The sequence below is a fragment of the Silurus aristotelis genome (assembly GCF_946808225.1).
Source record: "Silurus aristotelis genome assembly, chromosome: 22".
NCBI classification, from domain to species: Eukaryota; Metazoa; Chordata; class Actinopteri; order Siluriformes; family Siluridae; genus Silurus; species Silurus aristotelis.
The window spans coordinates 5,048,260-5,065,210 of NC_139595.1; the positions used below are offsets into that span (position 1 = coordinate 5,048,260).

Genomic DNA, 16,951 nt, shown 5'->3' on the forward strand with positions numbered 1-16,951 from the left:
GGGAAGTAAAGAAAAGAGTGCAGGCAGGGTGGAGTGGGTGGAGAAGAGTGACAGGAGTGATTTGTGATAGAAGAGTATCTGCAAGAATGAAAGGGAAAGTTTATAGGACTGTGGTGAGACCTGCGATGTTGTATGGATTAGAGACAGTGGCATTGAGTAAAAAACAGGAGGTGGAGCTGGAGGTAGCAGAGCTGAAGATGTTGAGGTTTTCGTTGGGAGTGACGAGGATGGACAAGATTAGAAATGAGTTTATTAGAGGGACAGCACATGTAGGATGTTTTGGTGACAAGGTGAGGGAGGCGAGATTGAGATGGTTTGGACATGTGCAGAGAAGGGACATGAATTATATTGGTAGAAAAATGCTGAAGATGGAGCCACCAGGTAGGAGGAAAAGAGGAAGGCCAAGGAGGAGGTTCATGGATGTGGTGAGGGAAGACATGCAGGTAGTTGGTGTAAAAGAGGCAGATATAGAGGACAGGGTGGTATGGAGACGGATGATCCGCTGTGGCGACCCCTAATGGGAGCAGCCGAAAGAAGAAGAAGAAGAAGATACCGTAATTTTATATACCGTAAAACCGGACTATTAAGCGCACCTATATATAAGCCACTTATTTTACAAATATTTTTATTTTTAACATAAATACGCCGCACCTGTCTATAAGCCGCAGGTGTCTACACTGAAACTAATGAACTTTACACAGGCTTTAACGAAAGACAGTGTCTGTTACACGACTTGTATCTAAACAGTAGCCTACCAAGAAAGTCATTGTTCACTGACTTCCTCCTTCCTTTCACAACAATTTCTCTCGAGAGTTTATCTTTTGTCTACACTAATGTACCTTACACAGGCTTTAACGAAAGACACGTTACACACGGTGTAACGGGTGAAATATGTTGCGCTTCCTTTAGGAGCATAGCGGTATTTTGGGAATAGCATAACAGAAGCGAGCTCTCCCTTCACCCAGACTCAACGCGTTACAACGGCTTGTATCTAAACAGTAGCCGACCAAGAAAGTCATTGTTCACTGTCTTCCTCCTTCCTTACACATCTATTTCTCTCAGGATTTTATCTTTTGGCATCGTCGTGCGTTTAAAAATCACCCGATGGAAGTTTTTTTTCCCGATGCCGTGCAGCTCAGAACACAGGTGAGGTGCGTTTTTTAATTTCCGTTCTAAAATTTCATTGATCTAATGTTATGGGGTTCAGTTTTTTGGCTTGAAGTTTGTGAAACCGGATTCATAATTTTGCCGCTTCGTTGTTTAAGCCGCGGGGTTCAAAACGTGGGAAAAAAGTAGCGGCTTATAGTCCGAAAAATACGGTATGTATGTTGTCCTGAAAGCGTCAGGAGTGTACACATTCACACCAACACACTACAAAAGACAACAAAGGGACAGTTCACAGTGTACAACATGCTTTTATGGTTGCAAGGTGACTTTTTTTTCTTCGTAAGACAAACAGTAGAAAACACATACGCTTCGAAAATGAATTAATCTACAGAATGGACTGAGCTGCCATGGGGTTGGATGAAGTAGTTGTAAAGATAAAACCATGATCTTTCATATCACACAACACACACAAACACAAATGATCTATATATTTAGCATATGAAGACCAGAGAACAATAACGATAAATTATCTGACACTTCTTGTGCATTTTTTAACGCAAGTATTTGTGTACATGTCAGCTGTCTGTGGCACTGTGTGTGTGTGTGTGTGTGTGTGTGTGTGTGTGTGTGCTGTCTTTTAACAGGACTGAGTGAAATAAAATCAAAGACCAGAAAACAAAATACTATAAAAAAAGCGCGTTAGTATAAATGCTTAAAGCAAAACATTGTACAAAAAGAAAAAAAAAAAAAGACACAAACACGTTGATACCTGGAAGAGAAAATACGAATAATAGACTTTGTTCTGAATATCAATCAGTACTTCTTTTTTAATTAAAGCACATCACACCAGCAGGTAACCGTGCACACATATATGGCTCTTATTCATAAGGATGAATATCCTGGATAATGTTATTTTTTCCCCTCCAACCCGCAGTATGCTGTAAAGACATTTACACAAGAACAAGAAGTGTGGCAAGTTATTATTATAATTTTTTTCAAAGAGAGGCATGCATAGATCATGTAGATCTGCTAGTTCACAAGAGAAAAGATTTTAAACAGTAATATTCCTAATCTCTTAACAAGATTTATTGGTCATAAATACAAATTATTAACAAAGAAATTGTCAACCCCCCAAAAATGTATAATAATAATAACAACATGGGCTTGAAATATTTTTAATAAATGGCCTATTCTAATTCCAGTCTGTATTTCACAGTTAGATAGATTAATAGATATGTTTTTTAACTGTTTAAAAAAAAAAAAAAAACGACAATGAAAATTGATCTGTTACACTTTGGCAAAAAACAATCAACCCAAATGATTTAAACGTTTTACTAAATGTAAATAAATATATATCAGTATTATTACTATTGTTAATTCAAACCTTTTTGAAATCTAACAGTCACAATTTGCTCTGTGGAAAAAAAAATAATAGTGTAGAGCATATGGCAGGTAATAAGCTTTACATGAACTCACATATACAGTATTATAGGGGAAACATTTTTCATGCGAACACACAAAGTCACCTGCAGATGGCAGCAGAGTCGCAATTTTATTATCTTGGAAACCCGTTATAAATGTGAACGTTGTGTACCTTCGGCTGCATCCTGTCTGCATTTATTATAAAAATAATAACCTAGTCAAAGCCACGGCTAGTATTTTGACACATCCTTCAATTTTGTGACTTTGTATGCGGTTTGGGATGCAGCCTTTTATCATCTGATTACCTGCCAGGCTCAACAATATATATAAATCGAAATGTCTAATAGATTTTATGCTATTTGAAATAAAACAAGTCTCTTCGAAATGACATCCTGACATCCACCACACAGATACACACCGAGAAAATATACATCCAAATGAAGGGTCTAGAAGATTCTGTGATGTTATTAGCTGCATCATGCTATTGTGATGAAGCCACTGCGTTAGCTAGACAGACATTTGGCATGCAAGTCAATGTGCATGGGTTTATCTGGAAATGAGGGGGTCTCTATTCCCCATATATGTAGGAAGGAAGGTTCAGACAAGAGCAGACTGCGGAGGAGCATTAGACCTACTTTCTAAAGCTTAAAGATAATATGCATTGCACAAACAATTATTAGCATGAAGAACATGATTGGGATCCACAGCAAATCCATAACATAAAATTATATATTTCTTTAAGTTCTGCTGCTCAGTCTGGTATAATTATATTTGCAGTATCAAAATCTGTGCACTCGTACGGGTCAGTTTTTTTTTTTACCTATAAACTATAGAATCAGGTTATACATCAAATATAATATAAGCAACGGTTTGTGTTCAAAAGCTTCTCCTCCTAAGCGTCTTTCTTCTGATTTCCAACAAAGTGATAAAGTGTTTCAAGCCCTCCATCCATTTCTTATGCTATTGTGGCAAAAATGTGTGTCTGGGAGGCAGGTGTCAGAAGTTCAGTCCTCAGAGACGGAGAGAAAAAGAGACACAGAGAAAAATGAGTATAGCTGTCTGTCTATCATCCATACAGCTGATACACTCAGCAAGGGGGCAGAACAGAGGCAGTGACAGAAGTGGAGCAGCTCCACTGAATGTATTTGATGAGATCTGAAAACTGTCAAACCCTGCCAGGACGATATTGCTCCATCAGAAATGTCCCACTCGCCTTAGGAATCTTTTTATTTTTCTAAATCAGACCAAAAGCTTTGTAGTTCAGTTCGTATAGTGACGGAGCACATAAATTCCTGACCACGTAATATATCAAATAAACCAGATTACACAAAAGTATCTTAATTTCTTCATCATTGGAGAAGAGTGACTGCAGCTTGCTAAAAATATCTAGAAATTTACTGCCACACTTTGCACTTCGCGTGATCTGTCTGCATTTCACACTCCGTTCTGAAGTGCAAACAGTAAATCGACGCATTCATGACAGATACAGAGTGTTCCAGCTGCTACACAAATCCATGGATCCAGGAAAACTGGGTCGGGATTTAAGGGGTCATGTGACGCCGGGAGACTGTGGAGTCACATCCCCGGCTGAGCCTCCTTTCGCATCATCTACCACCACATCACACCTAAACACAGTGACTGACTGCACGACCAGGAGCTAATGCTAACCGAAAAAAGCTAATAAACTAGGAAACGATTCGGATCGATCGACACCGAAAACCGACAACACCAAGTCACAGGCCACAAGGACAACATCGACTGTACTGTTGAACGAACACACTCCATCCTATTGCACTGCTAATGATGTCGGTGAGGTCTGAGAACGTTAAGCTAAGTATCATTTGAGCAAAATAAGGAAGGGTCGATATGTTTACCTAGGAGAAACATTCTACTCATGGCTCTTTGGTTCATTAATCTGTTCTCAACACCATCATTTTAGATAAAAGCCTGTCATCATTTTCAATGGCACAACTAAACTTGCTGGGTTTAGTTTGTAAAACCTTCATTCTTTTAATCATTTTTATTCAGAAACTTTATTCTGGTCAGGGTCTATGGGATCCCAATTAACACTGGGCACAAAGCTGAAATACACCCTAGATTGGCAATCAATCCATTGCAGTTAACACACACACACACACACACACACACACACACACACACACACACACACACACACACACACACACACACACACACACAAACACACATACACACATACACACACACATTCACACCTAGGGGCAATGCAGCATAGCCAATCCACCTACCAGCTCCTGTTTTTGGAAGGTGGGAGGAAATCAGAGAACCTGGAGAAAAATCACACCAAGAGATGTGGAGAACGTTCAGAAGAACTCCACTGAGACAGCAACCAGAGCTCAGGACTGCACCAGGGACCCTGGAGCTTGATTTTATATAAAATTTTCCCCCTCTTACTTCACCATTGACCCAAGTCAACAGCGTAGTATTGAGAACAGATCATCCTTCAGATCATAAACATTCACATTCACAGTAGCAAAAAAAAAAAAAAAAAACATTGACAAAACCAATAAGTCCAAAACACTTACTAACTAAACACATAAAGGAAGAAATACTTTATACAGTCAAATACACATGGGTTAGATGGGTGTCATGGTTTTTCATTTACATTCATGGTCTCCAGCCAGGGACCCTTCTCTCATTGAGACCCAGTCAGGGTGCGGGGACGGGGATTAATGGGGGGATGAAGACTGGGCAGGAGAAGCAGAGACTGTCGCACACTGGCCGCCAATAAAAAAGTCAGAAAATAAGATGGATGGTGATGACGATGATGATCATCGTCATCACCACCACCACATCACCATTAACCTCTTCTTTTTATATATTCATGTGTTTTAATTGTTTCCGCTCACATTGTGGTATTTGGTCTGAAACCTCTCAGTGGCATCAATAAATAACAATAAAACAATATTTAAGTCTGCATCGGATATGTAATTTTCTTGTTTCTCACTATGCTAACTTCAAAAAAGCGCCACGTTGTGCAGTGAAAAGAGTCATGCCTATGTTACATTATTAATCCAATATAAAGTCTCAAAAGCAAATGGCAGTAAACCAGATTTTCTGTTATTGCACTTGATGCTATTACAGTGCCGACAAAATAAAACGGAGCAGTATTAGCATAATTAAATGAATGTGCATGGTAAAGCAAAGGCAATAACCATGAACACAACATTCTCCTCAATGAACATATTCACTAATTAATGCCATTTACCTAAAAACTCAAGTCTATACAATAGCTTAATAGAAAAATAAAAAAACAAGCTCATATATATATATATATATATATATATATATATATATATATATATATATATATATATATATATATATATATATATATATATATATATTTGTTTTTACCGTTCCCTGAAATGCAAACACAAGAAAACTCAATTGTGCTGAAGAAAGCTTGTGTATGTTGCACATCTTCCCTGCATAGTGCTATGCGTTGTAAACAAGTAAAGCTATTACTGTATTGCGCAGGTGTCGCTCGATAATGGCTTAAGTGTCCATTAGTATTATTAGACACGTACTGTACATACAGCAAGTGTCTGACATCGAATGGACCTGGCGCCCGCAGCCTCCCCCCATGAAGGCATATGGGTCGTCGGTGTATGCTTAGGCCCGGCGCTGGAGAGGATATGAGAGAGTATCCCATATCAGCCCTCCACCAGCCTGATATAAGCATTTATACATCCACTAAGACTGCAGCCAGTACCCAAGGCTTGGCTTCCTAACCAGACCCTGTGGTCCTGGCTGCACATTAGCTTATATTCACTATAGTACAATGCTGCTAACTAAATACCAGTATATCAAAAGCAGCAGTGCACTCACAGTGTTGCGGCCAGTGTGCTTGTCCCAACTTACACAGCACCTAATCGCAGACATGACAGAAAGCTAAGCTTGTATTTCAGAAACTCATGATTCAATGGTTCTAACAATTTGATTGGCCAACTTGCTTTTTAAACATAGTGTGTTTAATTTTTAGATTGTGCAATTCAATTTCAATTTGTGCATTCAGCATTTTCTGAATTAGCATTTCAATTAGAATGCCATTTTCTTAAAATCATTATACTGTATATTAAATTAATGAATGAATTTTTACACTAACATTGGTTGGTTTTGCCTAACAAAATCATTAGTAGCACTAATAATATGTTTAAAAAATGGCAACCAACCATCCAAGCGAATAAAGTTTAGGTAAAGAAAACCTTAAATCTTATCAAATCCAAAAGACTGCATTGAAATGTTAACACATTTTCCAAAGGCAGTGAGTTCAAATCACATTAGTCCCTAAAACATCTTGTTATATTACTGCGAATCAGAGCTGTGTGTTTACGTTGGGCGTTTATGCCTCCCCCAGGGGGCCCCTGGCTGCGTTGTTTCATATCATTTTCATGTTGAACTTGCGGGTCCCTCCAGAGGTCGAACTGGTCGTGGGCCCCTCTGTCTTCCTGAATGAGTACTCTACTGTGAAGTTGTTCTTGCGCTGACCCCTTCCGCGGCTCCACACGAACAACAGCAGGAAACAGAAGAGCACTACACCCAGGAAGGTGATGCAGCCCATGGCTGTAGACACCAGGATTGTGGTTAGGTCAAGTGTGAACTTAAGGAAGACGCGTGTACTGTTCAGGCCAGTGTCATTAAAGTCCACGGCGTACAAAGAACGATTGGTGAAAAGAGCGGGGTCCACCGGTTGTCCTTTCACCGTCAGTGTGGCAAAGTAGGTGTCGTTGCCACCTGCATTGCTGGCGATGCAGATATACGTGCCACTGTCAGTCACCTGGGCATATCGTATCTCCAGCGTTCCACTCGGTAAGACTGTGATCCTGCTGCTGCTTTTTGATGTGATCTTTCGTCGCTGCGGTGAGATCCAAATGATATTAGGTGCCGGTTCACCATCAGCATGACACAGGAATGATACCAACTGACCCTCACGCACTGTCACTTGCTGAAGCTTCCGGTTGCGAATCTTCGGTTTCTGGCAAGTAAAGTAGTCGAATAATGCAGAATCTGGAAAGCTGCTCAAAATATTACCCCGTACCTCAGGTGGAGCAGCACATACTGGCATTTTCCCATCAAAGTTTAGAGTGCGCCTGCGTTGCAGAATCCACAGAAGGCGGCAGTCACATGAAAGTGGATTTCCATCGACACGTAGAGTTTCGAGGCTGTTGACGGAATGAAAGGAGTTCTCCGCCAGTGTGACCAGTTCATTGCTGGAGAGGTTAAGCACCCGGATCTGCCTCAGACCGCCCAGAGCATGAGGCTCCACAACTTGCAGGTTAGTGCTGACCATGTGTAGCTCTTTCAGCCTTAAAAGATCCTTGAATGCCCAGGGTTCCAGCACAGATATGGGATTATAGGAGAGGTTTAGGGATGTCAGGTAAACAAGGTTGCGAAAAGAAGCAGAAGGGACAGCGGTTATATTAGTGCTAGTAATGGACAGCCAGGTCAAGTTTAGACCCTGGAAACTAAGGGGGGAGATGTATTCCAAGTACGGCCAGTTGTCTATCTCTAGCCCTCGCAAAGCGGACATCTTGCGAAAGTTTTGGTCTTCAATGGTGGAGATGCTGAGGTGGCGAAATCGAAGGGTGACCAGGTTGCGCAAGTAGGATAAGGTTTGGCCAGAGATTGATGTCAGGTTGCATCTTTCTATGGTTAAATCTTCCAGACCCAGCAATCCCGAGAAAGCTTTATGTGAGATGTATACCAAGTCGTTGTCACCAACCTGGAAAGAACATAAAAAAAAAATTTATTACCAGATTGGGTACCCAAATCTCATGAACAATACATTCGGTCGAGTGTCAAGCTATCAAATTTATCTCTCTAACCTCAAGGTGTTTGAGACTGTGCAGGTCCTGAAAAGTATAATCCAACAGGATGACGATCTTGTTTTCGCTCAGGTCCAAGGTAGTGAGATTCGACAGACGAGCGAAGGCGCCCATAGGTACCAGCTTCAGCTGGTTTCCACGAAGATGCAGTGTTCTCAGTGCCTGTAGACTGGCAAAGGCATTGGGTTCTAGTGTGGAGATGAGGTTCTCGCTGAGGTCCACTTCTTCCAGCCTTGGATAGGGTGCCAGGTCTCCTGGTGAAACCCAGCGTAGACGGTTCCGACTAAGGTCTAGCAGCCTGGTCTCTGTGGGGATGCCCTCAGGTACACCCGACAGACGCTTTCGCTGGCAGGACACGGAGCGAAGCTGAGCCACACAATCACAGCGTGGCGGGCAGCTCTGGCTCGCTGGGGCGAGGGCCAACAGGGTGAGGCTCACACCCAGCCAGCCCAGGCCCCATAGGGCAGCCATGAGCACCCCACCACCTCACTTTAGAGGATTCAGTCTACCACACACCTATAGAGAGAAAAGGAGAACAAAATGAGAGATTTAAGTTAAGAGAGTATTGAGAAATATTGCAAATGTATTGAGTGCAATTACAAATGTGAATTTTGACTCCAGCATACACATCATTGAAAAACATTATGCCTAATATTGTGTTGGTCCCCCTATTGCTGCCAAAACAGTCCTGACCTGTCACGCATTAACATCATTAACTTCATCGATATGAGCTACAGTAGCTCATCTGTTAGACCACACAAGCCAACCTTTGCTCCCCACATGCATTAATGAGCCTTGGCAGCCCATGACCATGTTACTGGTTCACAACTGTTCCTTTCTTAGGCTACTTTTGATAGATACTGACCACTGCAGACCGGGAACATCCCACAAGAGCTGCAGTTTTGGAGATTCTCTGACTAGAATAGCTATCACAATTCGGCCCTCGTTAAACTCAAATCCTTAGGCTTGCCCGTTTTTCTAGCTTTTAACACATTAACTTTGAGGACAGAATGTTCACTTGCTGCCTAATATATCCCACCCGCTAACAGGTGCTATGATGAAGATTAATATAATCAGTGTGATTCATTTCGTCATTATGTCATATTTACGATTGGTGTACATAGAAAACCCTGTTTCAAGAACATTTCTTTTAAATTGCACTGAACTAGAATAACATTAGGAGGTTTATTGTACATATAAAAACGCAAGTTATCCGCTTAGTAATTCAAGCACACAACCTGGACACATTTTCGAAAGACCTGCCTGTGCATACTGTGTGTGATTATGTGATCAGGGCCTGCCTGCACAGGCTGTTATTTCACTTTAAATCAATTAAAACTGGGTAGATAATGTGTGATCTCCTTATTACATAAACGTAGGATATATTAGTTGCACCAGCTAAAAAGCTGATACCACTTAATAGGTAAAAAAGGATCTTAAAAGAGCCATTTGTTCCACACTAAATGCACAATCTATTTTGCTTACATTTCTTGTTGTGAGTAAGCAGATGGAACTGGCCTATTGATAAATTACACACACAGCTCCTCAGCACCTCATGTAGCAATTACGGCAAGTATCATAAAATTATCTCTGCAGTCAGAGTCGTGTCCATTCACGCTTATATCCTTCAAGCTTTTTGTTAAAAAAACAACTAACCTTTGTTAAAAGCAGAAGCAAATTTAATATAGATTTCAAGCAATCAGTAATTGAAGTGAAATATAAAGTAAGGAGTGTTCACTTTTGCATAAAGATGCATAAATCAGTGGAACACACATCGCATTGGTCTGTTAACACTTTTTTTATTGGGTTGTCCTGAAATCATAAACATTGTAAGAGTTAATTTATGTTCAGTGACTTTAATCTTATGTGTTTTAACTAAGGCCTAATTACCTTGAAAATGTACATGATAAAATATTTTTTGTTAGCACCAATATTGCTGTTTAATTGTAGACAATAAACAAAATCCTATACCCTAAGGATTCAATACTGTACAAAGGACATAGTGCTCACAGATCTTAAAAAAATTTTAAACAAGGTTTTCACATCCACCAAAACAGTAAAGCAGACTAATTGGGAACAAAGGGGACCAAAGGGGATTAAACAAAAAAATAAAAAATAAAAATAACATTCCTGAGTCCATAGATCAGAGCCCATCAAGTCTAGTTATTCAGATTTAATAAGATTGAGATCCAATGAATGATAAAGCTGCTGTTTGTGGGCCTTGGCACACACTTAAAAGTTGAGTCAATCGGCAGAGTTCCATCATGCTCTGAGTCTCGTAGGGATTCCAGCCAGCTGAGTGCTTCGTGTAATTGCCAAAGCCAACACTCGCTACAGCCCTCACCGCCTCTCAGAGGGCTTCAGAGTCGCATCAAGTCGTGTCATTACATTAAACTCACAGTAAGTTCACCTTTTGGGGCTATGAAATTAGAAAAGGTCTCTAAATGTCACCAGAAATTTTCAGCTACAAGGTTCTACATCTTCCAACATATGTTCCACACTGCATGGAGAGTTTAATAATTAGCTGAGGAGTGAAAAAGGGCATGCCATGAACTAGAAAAAACTAAAAAAAAAGTACATCTCTGTTACTGGAACATTTCCATTCAATGTTCAGGGCAAAACTGAGTATCAGACATTAAACTCTATTGCTTATTAATCAATGTTTCTAATTCTGCAGCATAGCCAAGATAGTGTTTTTAATCTTTCCAGATCTCAGTGAGATCAGTTTGGAGGTTATGCTCATTAGAAAGCTCAAAGGTTTGACAACCTCACCTGGGCTCCCATTATCTGGCTAGAAGGACCACAGAGTCGGTCACAGTTACAGTAGATATCTGTGGATATCTCTAAAATGAATGTGAAAATCTATCCTTGAGGTGTGTTACTTTGAAGTGTGATGCAGAATGAGCAGCAATTCGGCTGACTTTACATATCGGCTGACTTGAAAAGCACATGTAGCCTTCAACTTTTATGTTTGCTAGCTGTTGTGAATTAGGAGGGAAAGAAATCTGATGGACAGGGATTGGCGAAAGACCAAATTTGAGGGAGATAAACGAGGGGGAGAAAACAATTAAACAAGCTTTAGTTTAATGAACTGAAGTTAATAGCTAGTGGGGAATCAAAAAAACAGCTATCACAAAGCCTAAAATGAAAACGACAAATCTTTCACTGAGTTCAACACTTGTGTAAAAATATATCCTGGTGTTTAAGGCAACTAGTATCTTTAAAGTCTGTAAAGAAGTCTGAAGTCTTAAGAGGAACCTGAAATCAAAGTATAAATTTTTTAACACATTTAGATTTTATATTTATTTACAGACAATTTTATTAAGGCAACACATTATGCATCTTACTTGTTCTGGTAAAACTGAGTGACATTTTAAATGCGGTTTGGTGTTTTCACACGACACTCTTTGTCATTTCCAACTAATGCTTACACATTAGCTAACTCCATCATGAAAAAAAAAAAAACCCCACAGCGTTTCACACGCCTTCAGCTCAAATGTACGTCATCATCAAACCCCACTGCAGGGAGCTGTGAGGAATCAAGTGTTTATTTGCAAGTAAAGGAATGTCTTTTAAATATCCTTATCATGCATTTATTTATCATTAATATTCTGTAGGGTGTTAATACTGCACCTGGATGTGCACTATGTTCCACATTTCCACTTTGTGCATTCAGCCACACTGTCATTAAGATGGCATGAACATTATCTGCCAGCCTGGACTCTGCAGTCTTTGCTCTAGAGGACTAATGATAATTAATAGTAAAGTATGAATACAGTAGCTTAGAACACAGGCAGTGATAAAGCCATAGTTTTAACTCACTGATTAACAGTGAATCACCATAATTAAACATCCTTGGTGAAACTGAATTTAATTACACGCCAAGGGGGGTGGTTGTGTATGTGTGGGTGGGGGGGTGGAGATACTGGAGCAGAAAAATTACAAATCAAGTGCCAGAATGCTTTTTTTTTTTGCATTTGCATATATTACATTGCTTTTTATATTTAGAACTGTAATACTGGCAGTAGACACTAAAATAATTTGTCATTATATATCCAGAACTTTAGTATTAGAATCAGATGAGATTTAAAAATAATTAAATTAATAAAGGTTTCAAAAACAGATTCATGTACAGCTCAGACTGACTGAAATAATTGACATACCTTTCCATATTAACAATTTTTGACAAGAAAGTCTAAAAACTCAAGGAAGCAATTAAAGCTTTGCCAAACCTTTTCACAAAGAGCCATTTACCGTATTTTCCGGGCTATAAGCCGCTACTTTTTCCCCACGCTTTGAACCCCGCGGCTTAAACAACGAAGCGGCTAATATATAGATTTTTCCTGGGTTTTTCCCGGTTTCACAAGCTTCAAGCCAAAAAAAAACTGAGCCCCATAACATTAGACCAATGAAATTGCGGAACGGGTTCAGGTGAACCAATGAAACTCTTTATATTAAATCAGATGCGCTCCTACTGAATCGGGCCGCACCACATCATAAATATGGATGAGGTTCCTCTGACGTTTGACCTGCCGCTCACTCGGACTGTCAACAGGAAATGCAAATCATTCATCACGCTGAAAACAACCGAGCATGAAAAAACACACTTCACCTGTGTTCTGAGCTGCACGGCATCGGGAGAAAACCTTCACCGATGGTGATTTTTAAACGCACGACAAAGCCAAAAGAAAAACTCGAGAGAGAAATATTTGTGAAAGGTAGAAGGAAGACAGTGAACAATGACTTTCTTGGTAGGCTACTGTTTAGATACAAGCCGTGTAACACACACTGTCTTTCGTTAAAGCCTGTGTAAAGTACATTAGTTTTAGTGTAAGGCTTATAGACAGGTGCGGCTTATTTATGTTCAAAATAAAAATCTTTGTACAATTCAGTGGGTGCGGCTTATATTTGGGTGCGCTTAATAGTCCGGAAACTACGGTAATTTTTTTCTAAATTTTCAATTAACTATAAGGTGTGGCCTTTGTTTGATTGGAATGAAAACCTGCACCCACACCGGCCCTGATTTAAAGCTATATTTTTACTAATGAATATCTGTAATGCAAGTGCAATCTAGTAGCAATTTCTAAAAGTGATATAAGTACAATACGTGTGTATTAGTATCACCATCAGCGCACCCCCACACAAACACACACATATCAAATAAATGATAGGGAAGTGGTAAGTAAGTGGTTAAAACATTGGACTTTTGAGCAAGTCTTTTAACCTCAACTACTCGGTTGCATAACGGAGATTATGTTAAATCGTTTTTGATACGGGTGTCTGCCGAATGCCACAAACGTAAAGGATAAATATCCTATATCGACAATGGCATGTCTGAAATTACTGAAAACATGGCGTGTCTTCAAAAAAAATTCTGTGGACGAAACACTCAGTACTGCATCAGTACTGATTAATGCAATTTGCCTAAAGAGAGCCTTTTGACTGCAGTCATCTACAAATTAACTGCGACTCAGCATGGCAGACATGCCATGTATTCTAGACACTCATTATTCAAGATCCATTATTTAACATGTCTCCCTGCTCCAGGGAGAAAAGAGAGAGAGAGAGAGAGAGAGAGAGAGAGAGAGAGAGAGAGAGAGAGAGAGAGAGAGAGAGACAGAGAGAGACAGAGAGAGACAGATAGAGAGACAGATAGAGAGAGAAAGAGGAAGACAGACAGACACACAAACAGGCAGACAGACAAACAGACAAAGAGAAAGGAACTCTCCTTTTGAAGGCTCAGAACACAGGCTTGCAGTGAAGTCGGCCTTTACTTTGTCACTGGTGCAGCAGACATTTATAAATACACATTGATTTTTTGGTCAGATAGTCTGGATTGTCACACAGACAGTATGGTGTTCAGATACTCCTGGTTTCTTCCATCCCATAATATTATCTCAGAAACAGACAGCAGACATGCACAAGTGAGCACACACACACACACACACACACACACACCCACACCCACACCCACTTCAGTGAACCAAACATTTGTGGACTGTACAATAGAGATGAAATTATCAACCCACGACAATGCATGCAGGTTAATAATCCCCCTGTCAACAGGTCTAACAGGTAAAAAATAAAAATATTCCAAGAATATGTTCCATTTGTCAAGTCCCATGAGTCACATTTTACCCTAAAATAATTCAGAAACAGAAATACCCTGTGAACATGCATAATCTAAAATGGCTTAAGATTTGGAAGGAGGAATTTTGTTAGCGCTATTTATAAAATCCGTCTAAAATCCGTTCCCATACTAAAAATAGATCCATGCTTTAGAGTCTGACTTCGATATTCTCTCTTGTTATCTCATTTGTGTGGGCCCCTAATTTTAACAAAAGCAATAAATCCCGCAATCTTTAGTTTTTCTGTTTATGCTTCCACATCGAAGCTACAATAAAGCCCATTACAAACCTGTGCGCGCGCCATGTCGGAGAATTGTGTCACATCAAATGCGTGAACAAAAACCCTGAGCACTGGCTTAGATATATTATTGTGGCAGAATGAGGACACAGCCGGTGTCTCAGCATCCAGCATGTGACTGTTTGGATGGCAGTTGGCGAGGAAGAGGGAAAGGTGTAATACTGTCAGTGCAAGTACTCTTACAGTCCCTACAGTAATACACTTCAATGTATTATACATTTCAGCAGTTACTTACAGTGACACAACCTGACTGGTTGAAAGCTGTTCAGGATTTTTTTTTTCTGCTTGGTACTCTGTGACAGCATCTCTCCTCTCACTGATCTGGAGCTCTGCCAGTCTTTCATTTTCTATCCACGTGTATTCATTTTTTACAAATACAAATATAGAAATAGAATGCGTTGAAAATATATACCTACAGGACATTCAATGCTATAATTAAATTTGGAGAAATTTTTTTTTATAACTGAACACATTCTAAGCCAATTTTTCTGTCTGAGGATGTGATGGATGAACAACAACACAGACTGGAACAGCTAAAAATGACCCTGCTGCTGCTTAGCTATACTCTACAACAAAATGTGTGTAAAAAGGGTTATTGGGTTACCTTGACTGTTGGAAATAATCCATGTTATTATAAGGATGTTGCATAGCAACAAGCCACGTGGTTGAAGTGATTTTTGCCGAATTTACTTTTAATAGGGAGTTTGTTTGCTGTATATTTCTGGACCAGGGAATACATTTCCCAGCTGCTATTTGGTCATTTCATGTTTATTTATTCCAATTAAATAAAAATCTGCACTTTCATCCACTAGTATTACATGACTTGTATTACATCTAATTGGATGACATCATTATTATGATTTATACATTGTGTGATATTGTATATCATACACTTATCAAGAAAAAACATTAACATATGAACTATTGATGCAAAAGGAGACTATGAGTGACTTTAATCGGGATACTACCACCACCACGCTTCACTGTGGGAAAAGTTGGGTTTCTGACAAATGTAGTGCAAGTGCACATTTCTTTGGTCTTATCAGACCATATGTTTACTGAATACTCAACATGTCTTTTAAGGACTTTGACTTATCACACTCCCATAAAGCTTAGTTAAATTCAAAGTGTTCAATCTGTAATTGTCCTGTGAACAGCTGGCCCCATATGAGCTATGAATTTCACCAGCACTTTCAGATTTACCAGGGCCTTCTGGTTGTACTAATGATTTCAGTTCCAGATTGTTAATATCCTTTTTACAATTTAATCCTTCATTTCAAAACCATTACCTAACATATTATTCAAACCAGGTCCGTTATAAGCATCAGGCTTGTGCATGCCCTTGTTTTCTCCTAAAGATCATGAAGGATAAAAGTCCTACAGGCACAGATGTGCTCATGCATGAAGAAAGTGCACGGCCCTGGGATCCATTCCCTGCACTCTGATTTATTCTGCAAGTCCAGAAACATCACATGGGCAAACACACAGCCATCACCCTTACATACCAGCAAACCCAGTATGCCCTCAATCGCAAGGACGAGAAAGAAAAAAAGCATGTCTGGGAAATCACTTCATCACTCACAGCACAAATAGAGCGAGGAACTTGCGATGCCAAGGGAAGGAGTGGGAATGAAGGAGTGAACCAGAAAGCAGTGCATGCTTAGGTTTAGCACAGAACAAACCATGCAGCAGTTGGATATCTGCAAATAAATTGCAGTGGAAAGCTTGAGGGAATTAATTAAAACGTTACATAATCTTCTGCTAAGTAATCGGAACAGACAGCAGTCAAACCACATGTCTGTTTTATGGATGTCTGTCTTCAACTGTTAAAAGTCCCCTGCTCTGAACATGTTATATTTAACTGATGAACTCTCTTGGTTCTTATAACTCGTCAAATAAGTAACGAAATAAGCATTGTTACATCATTCTGTTTCACACAAAATTATTTTATATAATAAATCATCATTATTACTAGAAGTTGTGGTATTCAGAAGCTCTCAGCTACAGAACCTCCATCCTAGACACCCCAAAAGAAACCTCCTGACCTGCTCTGAGTTGCTCCGAAATTTCTCATATGACTTACTGCTAAGTCTCAGCCATCATAACATGATTTCCTGTGAGGTAAATAG

The 16,951-nt window shown here is 39.7% G+C and overlaps 1 protein-coding gene across 1 annotated transcript in view; it reads right to left on the bottom strand.

Annotated features, from left to right (window-relative positions):
- Positions 1-2,361: 2,361 nt before the first annotated feature.
- The window catches only part of lingo3b (leucine rich repeat and Ig domain containing 3b), a 44,873-nt gene continuing 30,283 nt past the window's right edge, over positions 2,362-16,951 (bottom strand). The window contains exons 2-3 of the mRNA XM_083524877.1: positions 8,397-8,912; positions 2,362-8,293 (exon numbers count right to left, since the gene is read on the bottom strand). Coding sequence (XP_083381003.1) covers positions 6,950-8,293; positions 8,397-8,867 — 1,815 coding nt within the window. The 5' untranslated portion in view covers positions 8,868-8,912 and the 3' untranslated portion in view covers positions 2,362-6,949. The remainder of the gene's footprint in view (positions 8,294-8,396; positions 8,913-16,951) is intronic.